The sequence below is a fragment of the Calonectris borealis genome, chromosome 24, assembly GCF_964195595.1.
Source record: "Calonectris borealis chromosome 24, bCalBor7.hap1.2, whole genome shotgun sequence".
Classification (NCBI taxonomy): domain Eukaryota; kingdom Metazoa; phylum Chordata; class Aves; order Procellariiformes; family Procellariidae; genus Calonectris; species Calonectris borealis.
The window spans coordinates 4,650,460-4,668,942 of record NC_134335.1 but is presented as its reverse complement, the minus strand read 5'-3'; the positions used below and the strand labels follow the sequence as shown (position 1 = coordinate 4,668,942).

The 18,483-nt window shown below is 45.4% G+C and overlaps 1 protein-coding gene across 2 annotated transcripts in view; it reads right to left on the bottom strand.

Moving 5' to 3' along the window:
• Positions 1 to 18,483, bottom strand: part of GRAMD1B (GRAM domain containing 1B) — a 44,986-nt gene that overhangs the window by 14,106 nt on the left and 12,397 nt on the right. The window contains exons 3-10 of one of the 2 annotated variants that reach the window (XM_075172975.1): positions 14,101 to 14,121; positions 5,677 to 5,761; positions 4,672 to 4,775; positions 4,419 to 4,514; positions 3,872 to 3,952; positions 1,622 to 1,737; positions 975 to 1,131; positions 101 to 290 (exon numbers count right to left, since the gene is read on the bottom strand). In XM_075172975.1, coding sequence (XP_075029076.1) covers positions 101 to 290; positions 975 to 1,131; positions 1,622 to 1,737; positions 3,872 to 3,952; positions 4,419 to 4,514; positions 4,672 to 4,775; positions 5,677 to 5,761; positions 14,101 to 14,121 — 850 coding nt within the window. Of the gene's footprint in view, positions 1 to 100; positions 291 to 974; positions 1,132 to 1,621; positions 1,738 to 3,871; positions 3,953 to 4,418; positions 4,515 to 4,671; positions 4,776 to 5,676; positions 5,762 to 7,431; positions 7,632 to 14,100; positions 14,122 to 18,483 lie in introns of those variants that run through there. The other variant, XM_075172976.1, reaches the window with a different exon arrangement.

The window sequence follows — 18,483 nt, the reverse complement described above, 5'->3', positions numbered from 1 at the left end:
GCCCAGAAAAGGAATCCAATATTTGCCGCTCCAGTCCCTCACTGGAAAGGACAGGAGAAGGCTGAAAACACCACCAACGGAATGGCCCTTCCCCACATACCTTCATCATGAGTCTCTGACGAGTCACTGAGCTCAGTGGGAATGTCTTCGTTGTCATTGAAGTCTAGGGAAGGGGAGTTCACAGGGCCGATGATCTCTATCTTCTCTCCCATGATACTTGCAATGCCAAGGTCTTTTTCCACAGGACTCTCCGCCACTGCCTCCTCCTCTTCTGGTAGCACTCCATCAAACTGCAGCAAGGAGAGAGCATAATGCGGGCAAGATCAGCACCTGGAAATTGGGGGTTATTTCTGAAAACTTTACATCTGTGGGCCAATTTTCATACCTTTGAACATTTGGCCTCAACATGTCTGGAAATTAAATAATATAGAGAGGAGGAAGGTTACCATACGGTGTTTGTAAAATACATGGACATATTAGATCACCTCCTCTCAAAGAAGCACATACAGTTCAAGCTTGGGACATACACAAGGCTTTTTGTTTGTTTAAACAAGCACAGAAACAATACTGGTTTTGCCCCCTACGCAGCTAGGAAAATCTGAGGTTATACCTAAACGGTCTCTGCCGTAACACTGTGTGGGCACACACTGTTTCCTAAAGAATAACTGAAGGCAGAGAAGAAATTATAACCCTTTTATCTCCAATACTCCATTTCTTTTCATCTGAAAGTATAGAAAGGAAAACGCCCTTGCTGCTGAGAGTCCCAGTTTACTGGCTTTTAGGACAGGCACGCTTTGCTCACTTTTTCTTGGCCAAATGCCATGCTCACAGATATCACTGACTCGAGGACTGTGGTCAGCCGCAGTGGAAGAGGAGCTACAGGATAAACAGCTACCTCGTACATTCAAGGACTACCAGCTGGATCCCAGAGAAAAAGATTACTGCTCCCACTGCAGCAGAGGAAAAACACTTACTGAGGCTGGCGCTTCACTGCTTCCTGTAGATGTCAATGTGCTGGCAGTGACAGATTTCTTTGGCAGCTGAGGGCTAGCTTCTGGCTTGGCCTCCATGCTGCTTTTTGAGGAGCTGTCGTTGACTTCATTCTCTTCCACGGGGATTTCTTCACAGTAGCTGAGACGCCACAGAGAACACAGGTTTTTATACTTACCCCTCTCAGTATACAGCTACAACTGGACACACAGAGCAAGTAAGAATACTTCTGTGAAATTTCCAGTCTGACGGGAAGCAGAAATGGCTCAGTGCAGGGAAGATCAAGCCCAAACTTTTCAAGTGTTTATACACAGACTGACAAGCATCAGCACTTTCTGACCATGTAACACGCTGACTGGCCTTGTGACTGGGATGCTTTGGCATTTACAGAATTGCTCATCTAGCGCAGCAAGTACAGAGGCAGGCATTTCAGTCCCTACCGACTTCCAAGAGGAAAAGGTATGCTTTCAGCTTTTTAGACATTACACATTTAAGGGCAAACATTTGGCCAGAACCCAGAATCTCTCACTAGGGACAAACAGCAGTTTGAGGTATGCAATATGTCAGGACTCCTGCTCTCCTGAGGCCATCTTTTCTTCATCACAGGCAGATTTTACTCCTCCTCACTTACCCCATTGTGTTGAAGTCATCATCAGGAGGCACGTAGTCTTCATCATCACTGGTCAGACCCAGCTCGTTCCCATAACACTGGTGGACAAAGTGCCAGAGCTCCTTTGGACAGAGAGGCTAAAAGAAGGAACAGAGAACAGCATACATTTTCACCTGAGAATACTAAAATATAATGAATTTTTGGAACTACCATTGTCAGGAGTATTACTTTCCTCGCCCTGAAAGGAGAAGTGAGAGATTCCGACACAGCCCCTGATGGGAGGTGAGAGCCTTCTGACGGGCTCACCTCTTCTGAATTCCAGCGATGCTACAAGGTGGATTGTGTGTTACTGGCAGGCTGGCCCAGCTCCATGCTGGCTAAGGGCTGCAGGCATATGTATCCTTATATTGTTAGGCCAAGCTGGCTTAGAGATTGTCCCCATCAAGCAATAAGAGGCCCTTTCACCAAGTAAGCTTTACTGTCAGCCCAGGTTCTGCCTAAAATCTGACACTGTTATTTTTCCATGCCAGAATCTCATGTTACTTAAGACTATCAGAAAGCCAACATGAGGCTGCACCCAGAGCAGCACACGAAATGAGATTTCCCGCTACTACAATGCTGTGCATGTAATAATGTAAGCAGTAAACCTGCATTTCCCTCCACACGTGTTTCCCCCCCTCCTTCTGCTGTGCCTCCATTTAATGTCTCTACTATGCCAAACCCCAATGCCTTATGAGGTTTTTTTCCCCTCCAAGTTTGTTTAAATTAAAGCTGCCTAAAGAATTACAGCTGCAGGAAAAACGATGTAAAAGAGCAACAAAGAAAAACATTTCCTGTTGCAGTTTAAAATCAAAAAGAGTTTGTTTCACTAGATACTATTATGAAAAGCTTGTATATACTTCCAGTTAAAAAGAGAAAATGAATTATCAAGACCGTTCACAAAAGCCCAGCTTTTTAGGGATGCAGGTCAGTTGATCACCATATGACTGCGTCCTGAGGTTCTTAAGAAATGGGGCAGGAAAACTTGTGATTTAACTATGTGGTACAGGGATGAAAGGGGATGGATTTTTATCCGTGAGAAATTTATGATCAATGACAAGGATTTCTTGGTAATGAGGGAAAACTAGTGAACTTTTTCTGAGTTGCTCGCTTGTACTTCTTCCCATAGTTACCGCATGGGATAAGGCAGGAAATTTTTCATCTAGCTCCCAAAAGTAGCAATCAAAAGCATGGGGAAAAAACCTCTAATGAGAAACTTTTATCCAGAAAAACGTCTAACTCTATTTCACCTTCTTCCCACATGCAGTCTAATTCACATGTCTTACCAGGAAAAATGGACTAGGTTCTTTCTCCCTCTCTCCTGCCTGGCATGGATCCTATATTTGGAAAAAGAGCTCTGGAAGTGTTTCACTCCACGTCTCAGTTCCCATTTGCTTTGACCTTGAAACCAAGGGCACTGAATTTTGTTAGGAACTTCAAAAGGCTGATCAAATTACAGCATATGGTAGCAACACAAGCTGCCCAATGCAAAGCGATCCTTTTGCATACTAAATACTATCCCGATTTTCAGGACAGGGTGCTTGATGACTTAAGCCTTCCAATATGGTATGAACTCAAGCCAGAACATCTCAAAATGCTGGTAGCACTAAGATCAGTTCAAGAGTCTGACTCCCGCAATGAGGCCAGAAATACTCAACGGATTGTGGAACAGATACTCAGATCAAATATAGGATATATAGGGTCTCTGGCATAGCAGATGCACATCCCTGCTTTATTTTAAAATCCAACCCACTGAGACCTTACGCAGTGCACCCTGCACCCACCATTGTTCTCATTTGGTTTTCGGATGCCCTGAACACATGCTTTTTTTCTGTCCTATCTTGAACTCTACACTTTGAAGCACAGACTTACTATGAGCTTTGCCTGTGCAGTGAGCTATTTCTGTTGCATTTTGAACTGCTTTCTTCTGGGCTGTTTCACTGGAATTACGGATGTCAAAAAACCTCCTTCCCGAGATGCATGCTTCCACACCTCAGCAGAGGCAAAGTGGCATCTACCGTGTGTGCAACACATGTCTGTACATAGGCAGAATTCCATGCAAAAAGAGAAAATTGCACCTACAGTTATGTACCTGCTCTGCCTAAACACATGTGCTTACTGTCCCTATGTCTTTTTATGCATATACATTAGTCACAGGTATTACGCTTCCGCATCACCTATTCATCACGTCCCTTTCATCCCACCCCAACATTGAGGTGCTGGTCTCTGTACCTTGTCAAGCAGAGCGTTCTGCCAGAGTCTGAACATCATCATGTACGTCCTGTCTCGAGCCCCAAAGGAAGTAAAAAAGTGCTGAATGAGAAGAGATGGAGAGAAAAATCAGTTCAGAAAAGGCCCAAAAAAGGGAAGGAGACAAGCCTGTTTGGATCACTTTCCAGCTACAGTTCACAGAAGGACTGAGCAAGCCACACAGCACAGCTGCTCAGTTCTTGGGCACAGACTGAAGCTCACGGGGGCCTCACAGAGAGGCTGAGTGCTTCTCACCCAAGGGAGCGAGTCTGAGCACAGAAACAGTTCTGTTAGAGATGTGCTACTATATAACCCGGATCTTCCACCTGGCCCCACACCCCACATACGAGCAACGTGTGTCCCAAGGTCTGCAGAAGCTCTGCACCCAGCCCTTTTCCCTTGGTGCTTCCCTCCCAGGCCCCAGGTAGCACAAGCAGTCAGTTTGGAAAAATCCCGCAACACACTTATATTCCCCTGCCCTTGACAGCCATAAGGGGTGGCCCCAGAGGTGGAGGCTTCAAGGATGTACCTTTTCAGTGTCAGTGCAAACTTGGATGGCATTAGGAATGAGCCGTGCTGTTTTTTCCTTGGTCATCGAGCAGATATCCTTCAAGCGAACTGTCAGCTACAGTCAGAGCCATGCAGAAAGGGAAAGGCAGAAAAAGAACACGGGTAAAGAGAGACACTGATGAGAAAGACAACAGAAAGAGTGCTTTTAAAGCAATGTCAGCAAATATGCTGACATAAAACACATGCTCAGTGTGGCAGTCTGACAGCCTTACCAGTGTCTCCCAACGGAAGATGTTGCTGTAAAAGCAGATCCAGTTTTCAGAGAGGTAGAGGCGGCCCTGCAGGAGAATGTCTCTTTGTAGCGCACATGAGTAATCTGTGGGTGGACAAGGGATGATAATTTAGGAGCACCAAAACCAGAAGACAGGACAGCCTAAACGTGAGGATAAGCAGCAGCATCAAGAGAAGCAGCTACTTGACAAAACCCTGCAGAAAGTCAAAGGCAGAGGCAGAAGGAACTAAGCCACAGCTGCTGCTCTGTCCACTAGGTTATGATTCCTCCCAAGGGCACATCACAGACAATCTCTCTTACTGACTGATGATCTTGCCTTATTAGCTGGTAATTCTGTAGCATCCTATGTACTATTTCCAGATTTTAATCTGTCTTTTCCTTTTCACCTTCTAGTGCGCCATTGTTCATTTCTCTCCCAGTTTAAGCATCCTAAACAATTTCTGTTCCTCTGGTAGGAATGTGCGTCTTTCAACAGTACAAGACATGGTATGAGATCACCAGTTACATAACATAAAAGAACAGATGCAATGCACGAGGCAGTCACTAATCAGCTGCAAGGCCAAAGCCTACATGGATATGGGAAGGGCAGTCATGTGTGAGTAGGGAGCATCGGGGATGTTAGAAAAAAGGGCAGCTCAGTGGTATGCATGTTGAACGTGCAACCCTGATCAAATGAGGAAAGAGCTCGAACACTAACACACTGTCAGGTTTGGGGGAGCACTGTGGAGGAAAACATGCTCCTCAAATCATGAAGGAACGGAGCCATAGCCGACACAGATCAGTGTTGCTCTCCCTGATGCAAAACGAATGAAACCCCTTAGAAATGGTGAGGAAGGGTTCCATCTGTGCACAAGACAGACACAATGGCCTTGTTTCCTGGTGGCAATCTCTTTGAAGAAGAAAAAGCTGCATGCACATGTGCTGGATTTCCTCCCCAAACCATGGGCCAGCACAACAGAGCATTGCACCAAGGGGCTGACCTTACCTACAATGAGGCGCTCCGTGTCAGGAAGCTGTTTGAAGAGTTTCCTGAAATCTTCATTCCGTTGTTTGTATGTTGGACTCAACACCTGCAAATAACAGAGTGCCTGTTAAAGAGAGGGGCAGGCATGAGTACAGAGAAATGGAGTGGGAGAACAGGAACACCTTGGTAAGGAGAAGGGAGATCAGATGCACTTACAAAGCTTGAGGCTAGGAGTGCCCATCACAGCAGACACACAGATGGGAGAATTTGGGATTTAGTGCATTAAGTGAGAAGAAGAGGAGAACCTAACTTGGAAGAGCAAGTACAGAGTAGAAGGGCTATACCCGTACCTGCTAGGTAGCAAAACAGATTTGCACGGAAGCTGTGGCTGCAGGAGAAATCTCTTTTCCTGCAATCCTAGACTGTACAAGGTATGACACATGCTCTGTTTGCAATGCATCAGTTAGCCACCAATCCCCAAGCTCTCCCAGGAACAGCTTAGCAACCCTGCGCTTTAGTACAGCTGCAGCCCTGCCAGAGGAACTTGAATGATCACTGTCATCAAGAGCTCAGGAATAACGCAGTCATCCCCATTCCTCTCCCCATCAAATGCTCCACCTGGCAGTCAGTTAACACACAACTACCCGCTGGTATAGTGAGAACAATTTTGTGGGGCTCGGAAGAGGCTCTCGCACGGACTCAACCATGTTTTGCACTTACTCTGCAGACACTTGGCCTCATGGAAGGCCTCAGAGAAAACGGTGCTGTTGGCTGGAGGGAGACCAGGAGCTGGCTTCTCTCTGGTGTTTACTAAACTATAACATGACTCTGTTAGACCACCTCCTACACACCATGTCCATGCTCAAAATAGCCAGAACATCTTTTGAAGGCAGAGTTGACCGAAATAGAGGCAGGTGCAAATTCAGGAGACCCGTATCTCCCATCTAATCTGTCACGTTCTGTCTCCCACAAACGTAGGGAAGGCGAAGCAACCTGGGGTACAACCTCTTCCCTCCCTATCTCCATTTCCTCTCAACAACCCTCTCCTATCTCTTCCAGCTGCGCAATACAAATCTCCCAAAGCATAAAGGTGGGCACATCTCAGGGCCTCCCAGCAAGGGCCCCAAAAATTAAAGTGATTATAGAAGGTAGCTTCTCTTTGAGAATGGTGTTGGTGGGGTCACAGGGATGGGAGGAATATGAAGTTTATTTAGCATTAGCCTTACAAAATTGTCAAATGCTGTCAAATCAAAGAAGGAAACACAGACAACCCCCTGCCCCCCCAAAAGCATTCCCTCTTCCTCACACCAATTCAGTGAACTAGAAACAGTATTTTTTAACATCAACTCAGCACTTCAGATATTTGCTCCAGTTCTGTGGGCCCAAAGGAAAGTATCTTACTTCCGAATAAAATCTGCTAACCAGCAGATGACAGAAATATGAATTTTACTTACCAAACTTCTAGCCTGAACATGTGGAAAAGATCTTGGTCAGAGACGGGCTCCAGCAAGAGCCCAAGCCCAAGATTTCCTGGGACAAGCAGACAGGATGGGAAAGGAGGGGGGAACAGAGATTATAATCAGCTCTGAGCTTTGGGTTCAATGCATTACAGCAACCCAACTTAGAAGTACAGTTTCCATGTGGAGGGGTGCTCCCTTCCCTTCCCCGCAGTAAGGGATGTTCTGACCTGTCTAGAACCTGTACTACAACAGATGCTTCTGCTTAGCACCAGAACTTCTGTTAAAGTGACAAACAGTTCAGTTTAGAGACACTCACAGCTGGAATTTCATCTGATCCACGGCTGACATTTTCTTGCGGTAAGTCGACAAGCCCCTCCAGGTCCCACAGCAGACATGGCAATTCTTGATCCAGCACAAGATCCCAGAGAGCCCCACACTCCAGCAAGGAATCCATAGCGTTCCCTCAGCACTTGCACAACTCCCTGTGTTCTCAGTCAAACTCCGCTTTTCCTGTTCCTGCTGTTACCGCTTCTTGTTTAGATTCAAAGTCGAAAGAGATACAGCGGCTTGGCAGGAGTTTACGTGCCTTCCCCTACTTTCTTGCTCATATTCAGGTCGTCTGCCCTAGCGGCCTCTGTAGGTCTGAGAGAGGATTTGCCCTCCAGAGGACTTTGAAAAAGTGGCTCATTAGGGTAAGCGTGCTGGCGGGCAACCTTTGTGCTCTTCTGCTCCAGCCTCACCGGCTTCTTGCTGTGGGCGTCCCTTGAAGCTCTGCAAAAGTGCCGACAGCCTGAGCAGTCCCAGGCAGGTCTGTGCAAGGCATCTGCCACTCCCGACCGAGGCCCAATGCCCAGGACTGCCAGAGCTAGCAACTGAAATAGCCCCGACCACCAGGACCCCACCAGACCAGCTGTAACTCACAGATCTAGCCGCAGTTTCCAGGACTGAACAGGACAGTAAACAGCTCAGAGACTTCAGCCACTTTTTTTTTTTCCCCTTTGAAACCAGAAAAGCAGTTATTCTTATTCCTTCAGTGCCTGCCTCAGGCTCTCCTCTCTAGTCCCTCTCTGCTCTGAAAGGCAGCTTCAGTCTTTGTTAACGTTTCTCATGGAAGGAGCGGGTGGGGAAGATACCAAAATGACTCGCACATGCTTTAAGTTACTGTAGCTGGGTAATTCTATCGGCCAATGCCCTGCAGTAACCCAGGCTCAGCCCTGCCTCCCAGCAGATGTTTCCTGTAATGGAAAGTTGCTGGACAGAGTGTGTAAGGGGAGGCACGAGGGGAGTAAGGAGAGACCAGTCTAAAGAATATAGCTATGAGAAATTAGCCATGTGACACCCACACAGTTAGAAACCTTAAGGGCTCTGCTACTCCTATATGTATCTCTGAGCACCCCAAAAAGCATAGGTCTTTCTAGGTTTCATTCATTAGTCAGGTCACTCTGGAAATGAAGGACAATGGCTTCCTTCAGGCTCCAGCAAATGAACTCCCTGCAGGTCCCAGGAAGATTGCTTGGAGCACTGGAACTCCCTGTATCCCTCTGCTCTCAGTCCCCTGCCTCTCCATCTCTCTGCTCAAGTGTAGAAATGCACAAGTAAGAGTCCACACCATGACACCCGTGCTGCTCAGCCATGATGCTGAGTCTGTGGAAGCAAGTATACTGAAGTAAAATCCTCATTCTTCCTAACAAACTGGGCACACAGATCTCACAAAACCAAAACCAAAAAAACCCCAACCAAAAACAACCAACCAAGTCCCTGCAAAGCCACTGTTTCGTTCCAGGGCCAGTGACTGCAGTTTGCTCACTGACAGGAAGAACTGGCAAGCGCTCCGTCTGCTCAGATGCACCACAAAAGCATTGCTGGTGCTAGACAGCACAGAGGTCTTTCCATTTAGCCCTGTTAGAAGGAAGCAGTACATCCATCTGCAAAGAATTAGGATTGCAGACATCTGCGAGGTACCTGCATTGCTTTACTGAATAGCCCTCTTTGCTGGAAACTGTTTATGGGATTACTTCCAAAAAAAAACCCACCAGGATGCTTCTGTCTATACACCCACCCACCTCCCTTTGCAAAGATGAATGGCACAAGTGATCGGAAGAGCTAACCCGGAGGTGGAGACAGCAAACATTAACTCTACTGCAAACAGAGGGAGACGGGACAGGATGGCACTGCAAAGGGTGGAGAGAAGAGGCTCGGTGGGGGAAATGGGGAGAAAAGGGTGACTCCCTGTTAATACACAAACAAATCCTCTGACAGGAAATTTAAAGCAACTGTTGCTGGGGGATGGGACAGAACAGGGAAGTCTGACAACACAAGAGCTGAGAAAGGCATGGTCTTGTACAGTACACGGCACAGAAAACAGGTGAAGAGGAGAGATGGCAATGGCAAGAGGCAGTGAGAAAAGGAGGAAGGAAAATCTTATCCAATTTGCGTGACAGATGGACTTGCTCTTAACTCTTTAGGAAGATTTACATTGGTTCTGGACAGAACAGGAAAACTACTGGAAAAGAACAGAATACGTTCCCTGCTTGTGTGGGAGAGTTTAGATCCCACGGACAGCAGGACTGCTATGCTGATTAATGCCAGCAAAGAAACTGGCCACCTGTCCCACAGCATTTCTTCCAAACCTGGTCTTGGTCTCTCTGGTTTTTTTCCTCTTTTTTTTTTTTCTTTTTCCTTTTAAAAGTGAATGAACAGCAGAGGAAGAAGATTCAAAGTAACCGCTGGCCATTTGGGGTGGAAAGTGGATTTGAATTCATCATCACATGAGCTTGCACCAAAAGCTCACTCCTAATTTAGTGCCTCTATACCACAGTAACTGTGCCAGGCCTGGTAATCCATGCACCTAAAATAATGGAAAATCTGAAGGGTATTGCCTATGAAAAGTAACTGAAAGACATCGCTCCAGAAATAGTTTGACAAAATGGTCACTGGAACTTAAAAGATGACTGCGCTGATTTACAGAGAAAATGGCTTTTTGTTCAGCACCTTGCTAACTCATCATCGGGCCTGGATTTTTGCAATAAACCCTGTTGACATGATTGCTGTTGCTGAGTCAGACTCGGGCTGCCACCTCTTGGAAAGCTGTTTACGACGTTTTCCCTAAAATGATGCATAATTTCTCTCTCTTTGTCTTTATAGGGAGCATTTTATTCTTTCCAACAGCTGAGTTTCCCCCCGGTATCTACGAGGTCTCCAAGAGGGTACTGCAAGAAAAAAGGACAGCACACCGAGACCAGCAAAGGCTGATTTCTTATAGTGTTCAGTCTTGTGATTGCTTGACATTGTTCTTAAGACACTGCAAGCACTGCTCAAGGGTGTCCACAAAGAAAGGCCCTTCGCAGCATCACAGTCCACCATGGATTCTCGGCCACCTCCTAACTCCTAGTGCAAAGGCTTTTGCCGCAGCTTTCCCAAAGGAAAACCTAGGGCGCTCTCCTTTACATGGCTACATATTTGCATTTGACTGGATTTATTTTTGAGACTTCCACCTCTTGCAAGCCAGGCTGAAAATTGCCTTGTGTGCACAGCGTTTGTTTGCAGAACTGCAGGTGCAGGGCTCCTGTCCCACTCCGTGCAATCCTCAGTGCAGACTTTGCTCTCCCAAAGAGGAGTGGGTAGAACTGTTCTTCTGTTGATCTTTTCAGAATTACTAGGACAGCAAATGTTTCTAGTAGTATTTAAGAACATCTGAAAGAGACAATTAGCATCTTTTCACTGTAATTTTTTTTCCCCACTAACCACTCTGGGGCTATCCTGCACATAGGTGGAGAGGAGGTGGTTCAGGTCAGTTATAGGGAGAAACTTTAAGAAGAAAAAAATTCAAGCATGGTTGCAAAAGAGAAGGCAGGTGAAAGGAATGTGCGTAGATAAACAGAAAGGAAAGGAGTACAGAGTAGGGCAGATCTTGGGATCTACATAGTAAACTGAAAACCTTGTAGCGAGATATAAATCTCACCTCTTCCCCGGTGTAAACTGTGTTTGCTCTAACTTGTCAAGACCATCTTATTCTCTTTTCTGGGAGTATTCTCTGCAGATTCTCCTGATGCCTGGTGTCCACCAGCACAGGGACTACAGCAGGCAATTTACAGCAGCAAGCCTTGCTATATAGAGTGTCAGCTAGAAATGCTGCAGAAAATTGGAGACATACAGCCTAATTTAGGAACAGTCAGGTAAGTAGAAGGATCAACAGTCCAGCTGAGAGAGAAGTAGGCAGAAAAAGACATGGCAGACTTGCTAGGCTCAGTGCCTAAACTGTACACTGACCTCAAGACACAAAAACTAAGAGCTCCTCCATGCTCAGAAATGGGGCCCTTCACCCAAAGCCCAGACAGAAGGAGAAGAACAAAAGAGCTTCTACCCTTGGCAGCAAAATATTTCCAGTTTGTCTCTAATTTTAATGATGTCTGCTGGGTGACAAATTCCTTCTACCAACCGTGGAGTTCCTGCCACCCCCACAGCCAGTGCGACCTCGTCCTTCATGTCATCAGGGAAGTGAAACACAAGTTTCCCACCTCTCTAAGCACATCAGGTCTACAGAGTAAGACACATCTCTGTTTCAGTAAACAAAATTACAGAGAAAATTTGGTTTTGAGGTCTATTCTTTTTTTAAAAAAATAAATTTTAAAATTATTTTTAAAATAATAAATCAATTAACAATAATTCAACATGCAGACACACAAATCCAAAGCAGACACATGCAAACTGCATCCTGATGGCTACGCATAGATGGGTGAGGCCTAAACCACAGCTGACCAGCAAACTGAGTTTCACTCCGTAAGAACAACAGTTCTTCCAAACCAGAGTCTCCATGTCTGCAGTTCCTCACCAAAGGCACAAGAAACACCTCAGGAACTTTTTCTTTCTGCTGCTAGTGAACTCAACCAGCCCAGTGATGGTCTGCTCTTCCACCATGAGGACATGAACACAAAGCAAACCCTGTAAGGTTGAGTATATTTCTTTTCAAACTGGTGTTCTTTTCTACATCTCACAGTGCACCTGGCCCAGTTTGCATTTGTCCTCTGGAAAGCAAAGCAGAGAAAGCACACCAAGACCAAGAAAGGGCAGGTCTGCCAAACCAATCCATGACCTTGGTTCATCCCTTTTCTCCCACTTCTCCATCTGGTAGGGATGTCAATCCCAAAAAGCACTGGTAGGATCAAAAAGAGAACACACAAAGCGAGAGAAGTTGGTAGCATCTTAAGGAAAAAGTAGAGAAGAAGGAATCCAGGAGAGGGAAAAGCAAGGGTTCCAACTGGCAAAGAGGGATACAGTGCTACAAGGACAAAAAGACCAGTTAAAAGCAGCAAAAACTGAAGTCATCTTAGAAAACTGGCATTCTGACCACCGATGCTCTGGGGATCTTTGAGGACAATGTGCTCTTTGAGGCAAGGACTATATTTTTGGTTTGTGTTTGTACAGTGCCTGGCACCTGTGGCTGCTGAACTGGCACAAAGAACAATGTGGAGGGTGTTTGCTCTGAGCGTAGTGAAGTTTATGTAAAATGAAGGTGGAGGAAAGTGAGGAAAGGAAATTATAAGGCTTTGTGAAGGGGTAACCTCCACAGATTCATTTCTAGAGCTGCTCTCAGTGGGGAAAGGAATAGAAAAATCAGAATGGTCCAAATGCCAGAAAAATCCTGCCTGGAAGGAGTTGGCAAAGAAGGGAAACTATATCAAGGAGATGCATTAGTAAATTTTTAATGGTAATAATACTGCCAAGCAGGATTGTCTGCCTTCCTGGAGTTTGCGACCCATCCGTATTTCCATATTGCTGCTTTTATCTGGCCAGAATGTCTCTACTAACTAGAGCATGGTTTGGTTTCATTTTGTTTTCTAAAGGAAAGTAATTGCGGAGGGGACCACAAAAAAATGCAGCCAGTGCTTACTCTCCGGATGTACTGTCTCTCATGCTGAAAATGTATGGAGGAAAAACAAGAGAACAGAAAAATAAGATAGAGAGGACATGAAAACACAAGAGACCCACAGAAACAGACCACAGCAAAGCATCATGCAGCAGGGTATGGATCTCAGCAGCTATAGTCAGAAGCAGCTCTTGCATAATAGCAAAAGTCACCTTTAGCCATGACCACAGATTCACATTTTTGCAGCAGCCTGGTTGGGCCTGTGCATCTGCCCAAACTGCCTCACTCCACGTTCCTTTATCTGCCACTTCTCCACCGGTTTGGCCTACTGTGGTTTATACTTCATTCTTAATGCCCTTGCCTCTCTGCTTCTCTCTGCTTCTGAGACCACATCTTTTCCTGTCCTTGCTACTATCCTGGTGCTGATTATACACAGCAAGGAAGTCAGTCTGCCTCTCATGCCTCTCTCAAATCTGACCACACTGTATCAGCCAAAATCATTGGTTCTAATGGTTCCTTAGCCTGCAGGAAGGTAGGAACTGTTGCTGAACATGGAATGGCTGCTGCATTTGCCTATAAAATCACGGTACTGCTGGTATCTACTTTAGAGCGCTCAAGGGGCGAGGGTTCAACTGTGCAAAAGTGACACCAATTGTGGAAATTTGCACACTACCAGCTTTGTACCAAAAACACTGCCACTTGTGCTTGCGGAACAAAAACAAGATCAAGGCAGAAGCAAAAGATGATTTGTGTTTCTGTGAGGTCAACAGAAAATAATTCCTCTCTCGCCCCACACCACCCTGAGAGATGCAAAGGGTTTGCACAGTGGCAGCTCTGTCACCACATCAAGACCAACTCTGCTGGGAAACTGGAAGGTACAGGATGCGGAGATCATCAGAATAGCGACTGAAAAGACATAGCTTTTGCTCGCTCTCTGTGGCATCCTTTCCCTCAGGATGTCAGTCCTCCTTTGCCAGTTCTGAGCCATTTCCATCTCCTCTTTTTGGAAATGGTCAGTATGCCCCAGTGCCACTGCAAAGCCCCTTTGCACCTCCCCCCACCCCCACCCAGGTACCCAGCCCATATTCACCCAGGGACAAGAGAAACTGGAGTACTTACGTTATACCAACTCTGGCTTTTCTGTAAGGACAAAATAAAAGAGAAGCATTAGTTAGCACAGAGATCTTAGGATCAAAAAGAAAGACGGACAGAGAAATTAGGTCCAATCTGGTTTGTATAATTAGTGAAGTGAAAGTGGGATTAAACGGAAGATTTCAATGGATTTCACAGTGTGGTCTAACACAGTTATTTCCAGTTACAGGAACAAAGAACAAATCCAGAAGCACGATTCCATAATAGGAAACAATTCAGGCTAACGTGTGCATGTCCACATGCACGCACACACACACACAAACTCACGCGCACGTGCTGTAATCATTTTTGCAGAACAGCAGCGCCCACTAGCAATAGAGGAGCTAATCATAATCGTTGCCAGCCATTTCTTCTAGAGGCCTCATTCCTCCACAGCTGCTGGCTTGGTTGCAAAAATCACATTGCGTTGAACGGACCCTGTGCAAATAAGCCCTCGAAGAAGTACCAGGAGGCAGGGACACAATTTTACTCACAAAAGCCATCAGGCAAAATTTTCAATAGTAGTTTAAATTTTAAAAGGGACACAGAGCCAGGAAAACTGCCGAAGAAAATCACTAGAAAAGCTAAGAAAACAAAAAAGGATGGGGTTTTTTTTTCAGAATTTCAGTGCACAGTGTTTTGCATCATCTGCGCATGTGATTTTTTTCTCCTTATCATGGCATTTCGTATGCTTTGAGAGGACAGGCCACAGGTCACACTGGAGCATATGAAAAAGCTAGCTCAGCTTGGAAAGTCACACTTGGCAATTTTCAGCTGGAGGTGAGATTTATCTGCACAGAGGGAGGAAGAAATAAGCTTCACGCTCCCAACTCCAGTCAGGCTGGCTTTCCAATGTCAGGACACTGAGCAGAACTGACAGAAAGTATAGGCATCCCCCATTTTAGGGTGGATTTACCTCAGGGCAATGAAGCTTGGGGGCACTGTAGCCTTTCACCACTAATGGTGGTCAGCTACAGTGCATATTGCCAGGCACGTTGTGTGTCAGCAGCCACACAGCTGTGCTCGTCCCCCTCTCCCAACCAGCAATGGCATGTCTACATTACACTTGGGGGAGCTGAGAGTCTAATAGACAAGGACAGAAGCAATGTTTCACTGCATTTTTTTCTCTGAAGTCATCTTGCTTCTGACCTTGGACTGGGAGTATTTTTCACAGCTTTATAGCTAGTCTGGAATATGAAAGAAAACGTACTACTGTCCGACTTGTAACAGAGCCTGTGGAAGTTTCACTCAGACAGTTAAGTTCATATTCACAGAAACACAGAAACTACCTGCACTGGGATAGCCCACAACAGGACCAACGACGTACAGGAGGTTTACCATAGGAAAGTAAGCACAAAGTGTTAGTGAGATCAGATTGGACCAGAGATTTCTATGAAGACATGGCATTGCTTACACTGTTCTTTCCCTACACCTCCCTGCTTTCAGTTTCCTATGGCCACTATATGCCACTCCAGCAGACAACTTTACTGGCATCTGGATCTCATTCACAGAGCCAACATTTCTGAAGGATCCCTTGCAACCTTGGGCATTTCTGCCAGTTTTACTGCACTGGTCTCTAATGAAAAACCCCACAGTAATATAGTGTACACCACAGGCCAAAATACAAAAGTTTGATGTTAAAAAGAGCAACACCTCTAAGGCCTTTCCTCAAATCCTGGGGAAAGGATATGAACTGAAGAACTAAATACACAGTATAGCTCATCAACTAACTAGAGGAATTTCCTCTTACTTCCTACACTTTTCCATACTTGGCCATACCCTCCGTTCATAAAGGATCTGGTTGAAGACATCCTTCTCTGTAAGTAGGACATGGAAAAAAGCCTTATGCAATTCAGCTATACTAAAAAAAAAAAAAAAAAAAAATCAGGGGAATTAATCTTAATCCATGTACACACCACCTTGTCCTGAGGAGCACAGGGGCTAAGATGAAGTGATTTTCCTGCAAATTTGCTTTGCCATCTGTCTGCCTTAATGAGCAAAAGGCATAACTCAGAAATTCCTGGGGGAAAAAATTCATCATCAAACTATATTCGGCATAGAGAAAACAGAGACACTGCTGTCACTGTGTCTTCTAAATCAGGGTGCACATGTTGTGGTGTCAGCATGCTGCAACAGGATTTCATTCCCCTCTGCTACATTAATTGCAGTAACTCTTCCCCACACATACACATTTGAACTTCCCCAAACTGTGGCTCCTCTGTAAAGGAGCTCTGCAGCTCCTCCTTTCTTAAGCTCTTCCACAAAATTATACTGACATCCAAACCTCATCTTTTGCCTCCATCAAGTGTTTAAACATGAGGAGATTCTTTCCCTATGTTTTGCAGGTACAACAGACTACAGGAAGTCCAAAGAGAAGGGAGACTATCTGAGTCCTTAAATCTACCGTCAGTTTGTTTACCTTTTTTTTTTAAACTCACTGAGAGTCAGAATATAGGGGGATGTGAACTGTGAAAATCAAGAGACAGTATAATGGGGGGTAAAAGGAAAAACATATTCTTACTTTGAGCAGGTTAAGTCTGTCATACTGGAAAAAGAAACCATAAGCATTAGAACTGAAAAGAGAAAATAAATAAGTAACAGAGGAATGGGGTTGCACGCAGAAGTGGAAAAGACGTCACTGATTTGCAGAGATGATGCTATAGGAGCAGATACCAGAGTTCATAGTTACATGGTGGCTGTAACCAGGAAGAACTTAGGAGAACTTGAGGAAGGTGAAAAATGGGGTATTTTCTCTGAGCCTTTAATTATATAGTGTTGCCTCTAAATCTTCATGGGTTAATGATCTCGTATTTGCATATACTGCTATGGGAGATTACAGCTTTACAGTGCAGATGGGAAGCAGTGGGTCACGCATATGAAGTTCAGCCTGCTAACGTGATGCCAACAGAAGTTTCCACCTTTTAGCATTACTGGGAGCAGGATCACAACTCACTCTTACATACAGCTGCTTCCAGGGGAACAGAAACCTTTTGTCAAGTGAATGACATGCCATAGAGCTCTAGAAGTATCCCTAAGTCCATTTTACAACTGAGGAAACAGAGGCACAGAACCAGGGTGAGGGCAGAGCTCGGAACGGATTCCAGAGGCCTTTCTCCTGACCTGCGTACTTCCAAAATCCATGCTATTCACCTGGCTTCTAAATGCCCATGGCCAAGTAACTCAAATAAATTGAGGAAATTCATTCCCAAATCCCACACCCCCGTCCAAAACGACCAGAATTTCATGACCTACTACCTAAAGGAGGATTATACCACCCAACAGGAGGGGTAAACAAGAAGACACAGCCAAATTCTTCTCATAATCGCACACTGAAAGGACAAGGTGCAACAGTCATAAGCTGCAGTAAGGGAAATTCTATTCGGATAGAAGGAAAAAGCCTGTTCACAACAGGAGTGGTTAAGCACTGGAGCAGAGGCCTGACAAGGCTGTGGGATCTCCAGTCTTGGAGGTTTGCAAAATGCGCCTGGCCAAGACTTTAGACCAACCTGATCTAACCACATCAGCTGTGCTTTGAGAAGGGGCTTGGACTAGAGACCTTCTGAGATCCCTTCTGATCTAAACTGTTCTACAATCTCCAGGGCCTACATCAAAATTCATGTTTTCCCCTAACCTGATATTTATCCCCAGCATTCATTATTAGCTATAGACAGTGGGGAAGGATCTGAAGGATTTGCAATGGAGAGGAAATCACTTTTATCCTCGGGCAAGAGCAAAAGAGTATTTATTGTCGGCTGCTAGCAAAAGGGGTTTTTTGCTGAGTTCAGAAAGCTGTTCCAGAAGCAGCAGTGTTTGCCAGCAAAAGCCTAAGGCTGATGCAGGTCTATAGGTGGTTTGGTCTATGCCACACTGGTGGACAGCATGGAAAAGCAAGCTCCAGAAAAGATTTCCTACAGATGTAATCCAGTGCTTAAAAACTCCTGGTGAAGCGCTCCCTCTGATGGCAACACTGCAGCACGACAATTAACACAGCAGACAAAGGAGGGCAAGGAACTTCAAGCAGATCTGTCAGCAATTGTATAAACACAGCATCAAACTCATGGGCTCAAGCTGTTTCATTTCATTAGCAAGTCAGGTTGGAAAATCAGACCATTCTTCTTGCAAAAGAGGGGTGGGGAGAGGACAAGAGGCTGAGAAAGGAGATTTTAGAATCTTTGTCCTTAAGTTCTTTGTTCCTAACCTCTCCCTGTCTTGAACAGATCACATCATCATCTGTGTGGGGAGAATCAGGGGGCTTATTACGCTTGAGATTCCTCACTTGTACCAGAGAAAGCCACCTTGTGAAGCACAGAAAAGAGATTCAGCCTTCACGCTGCTTTAGGCTCACTTTATGCACAGACCGTGGGTGAGCAG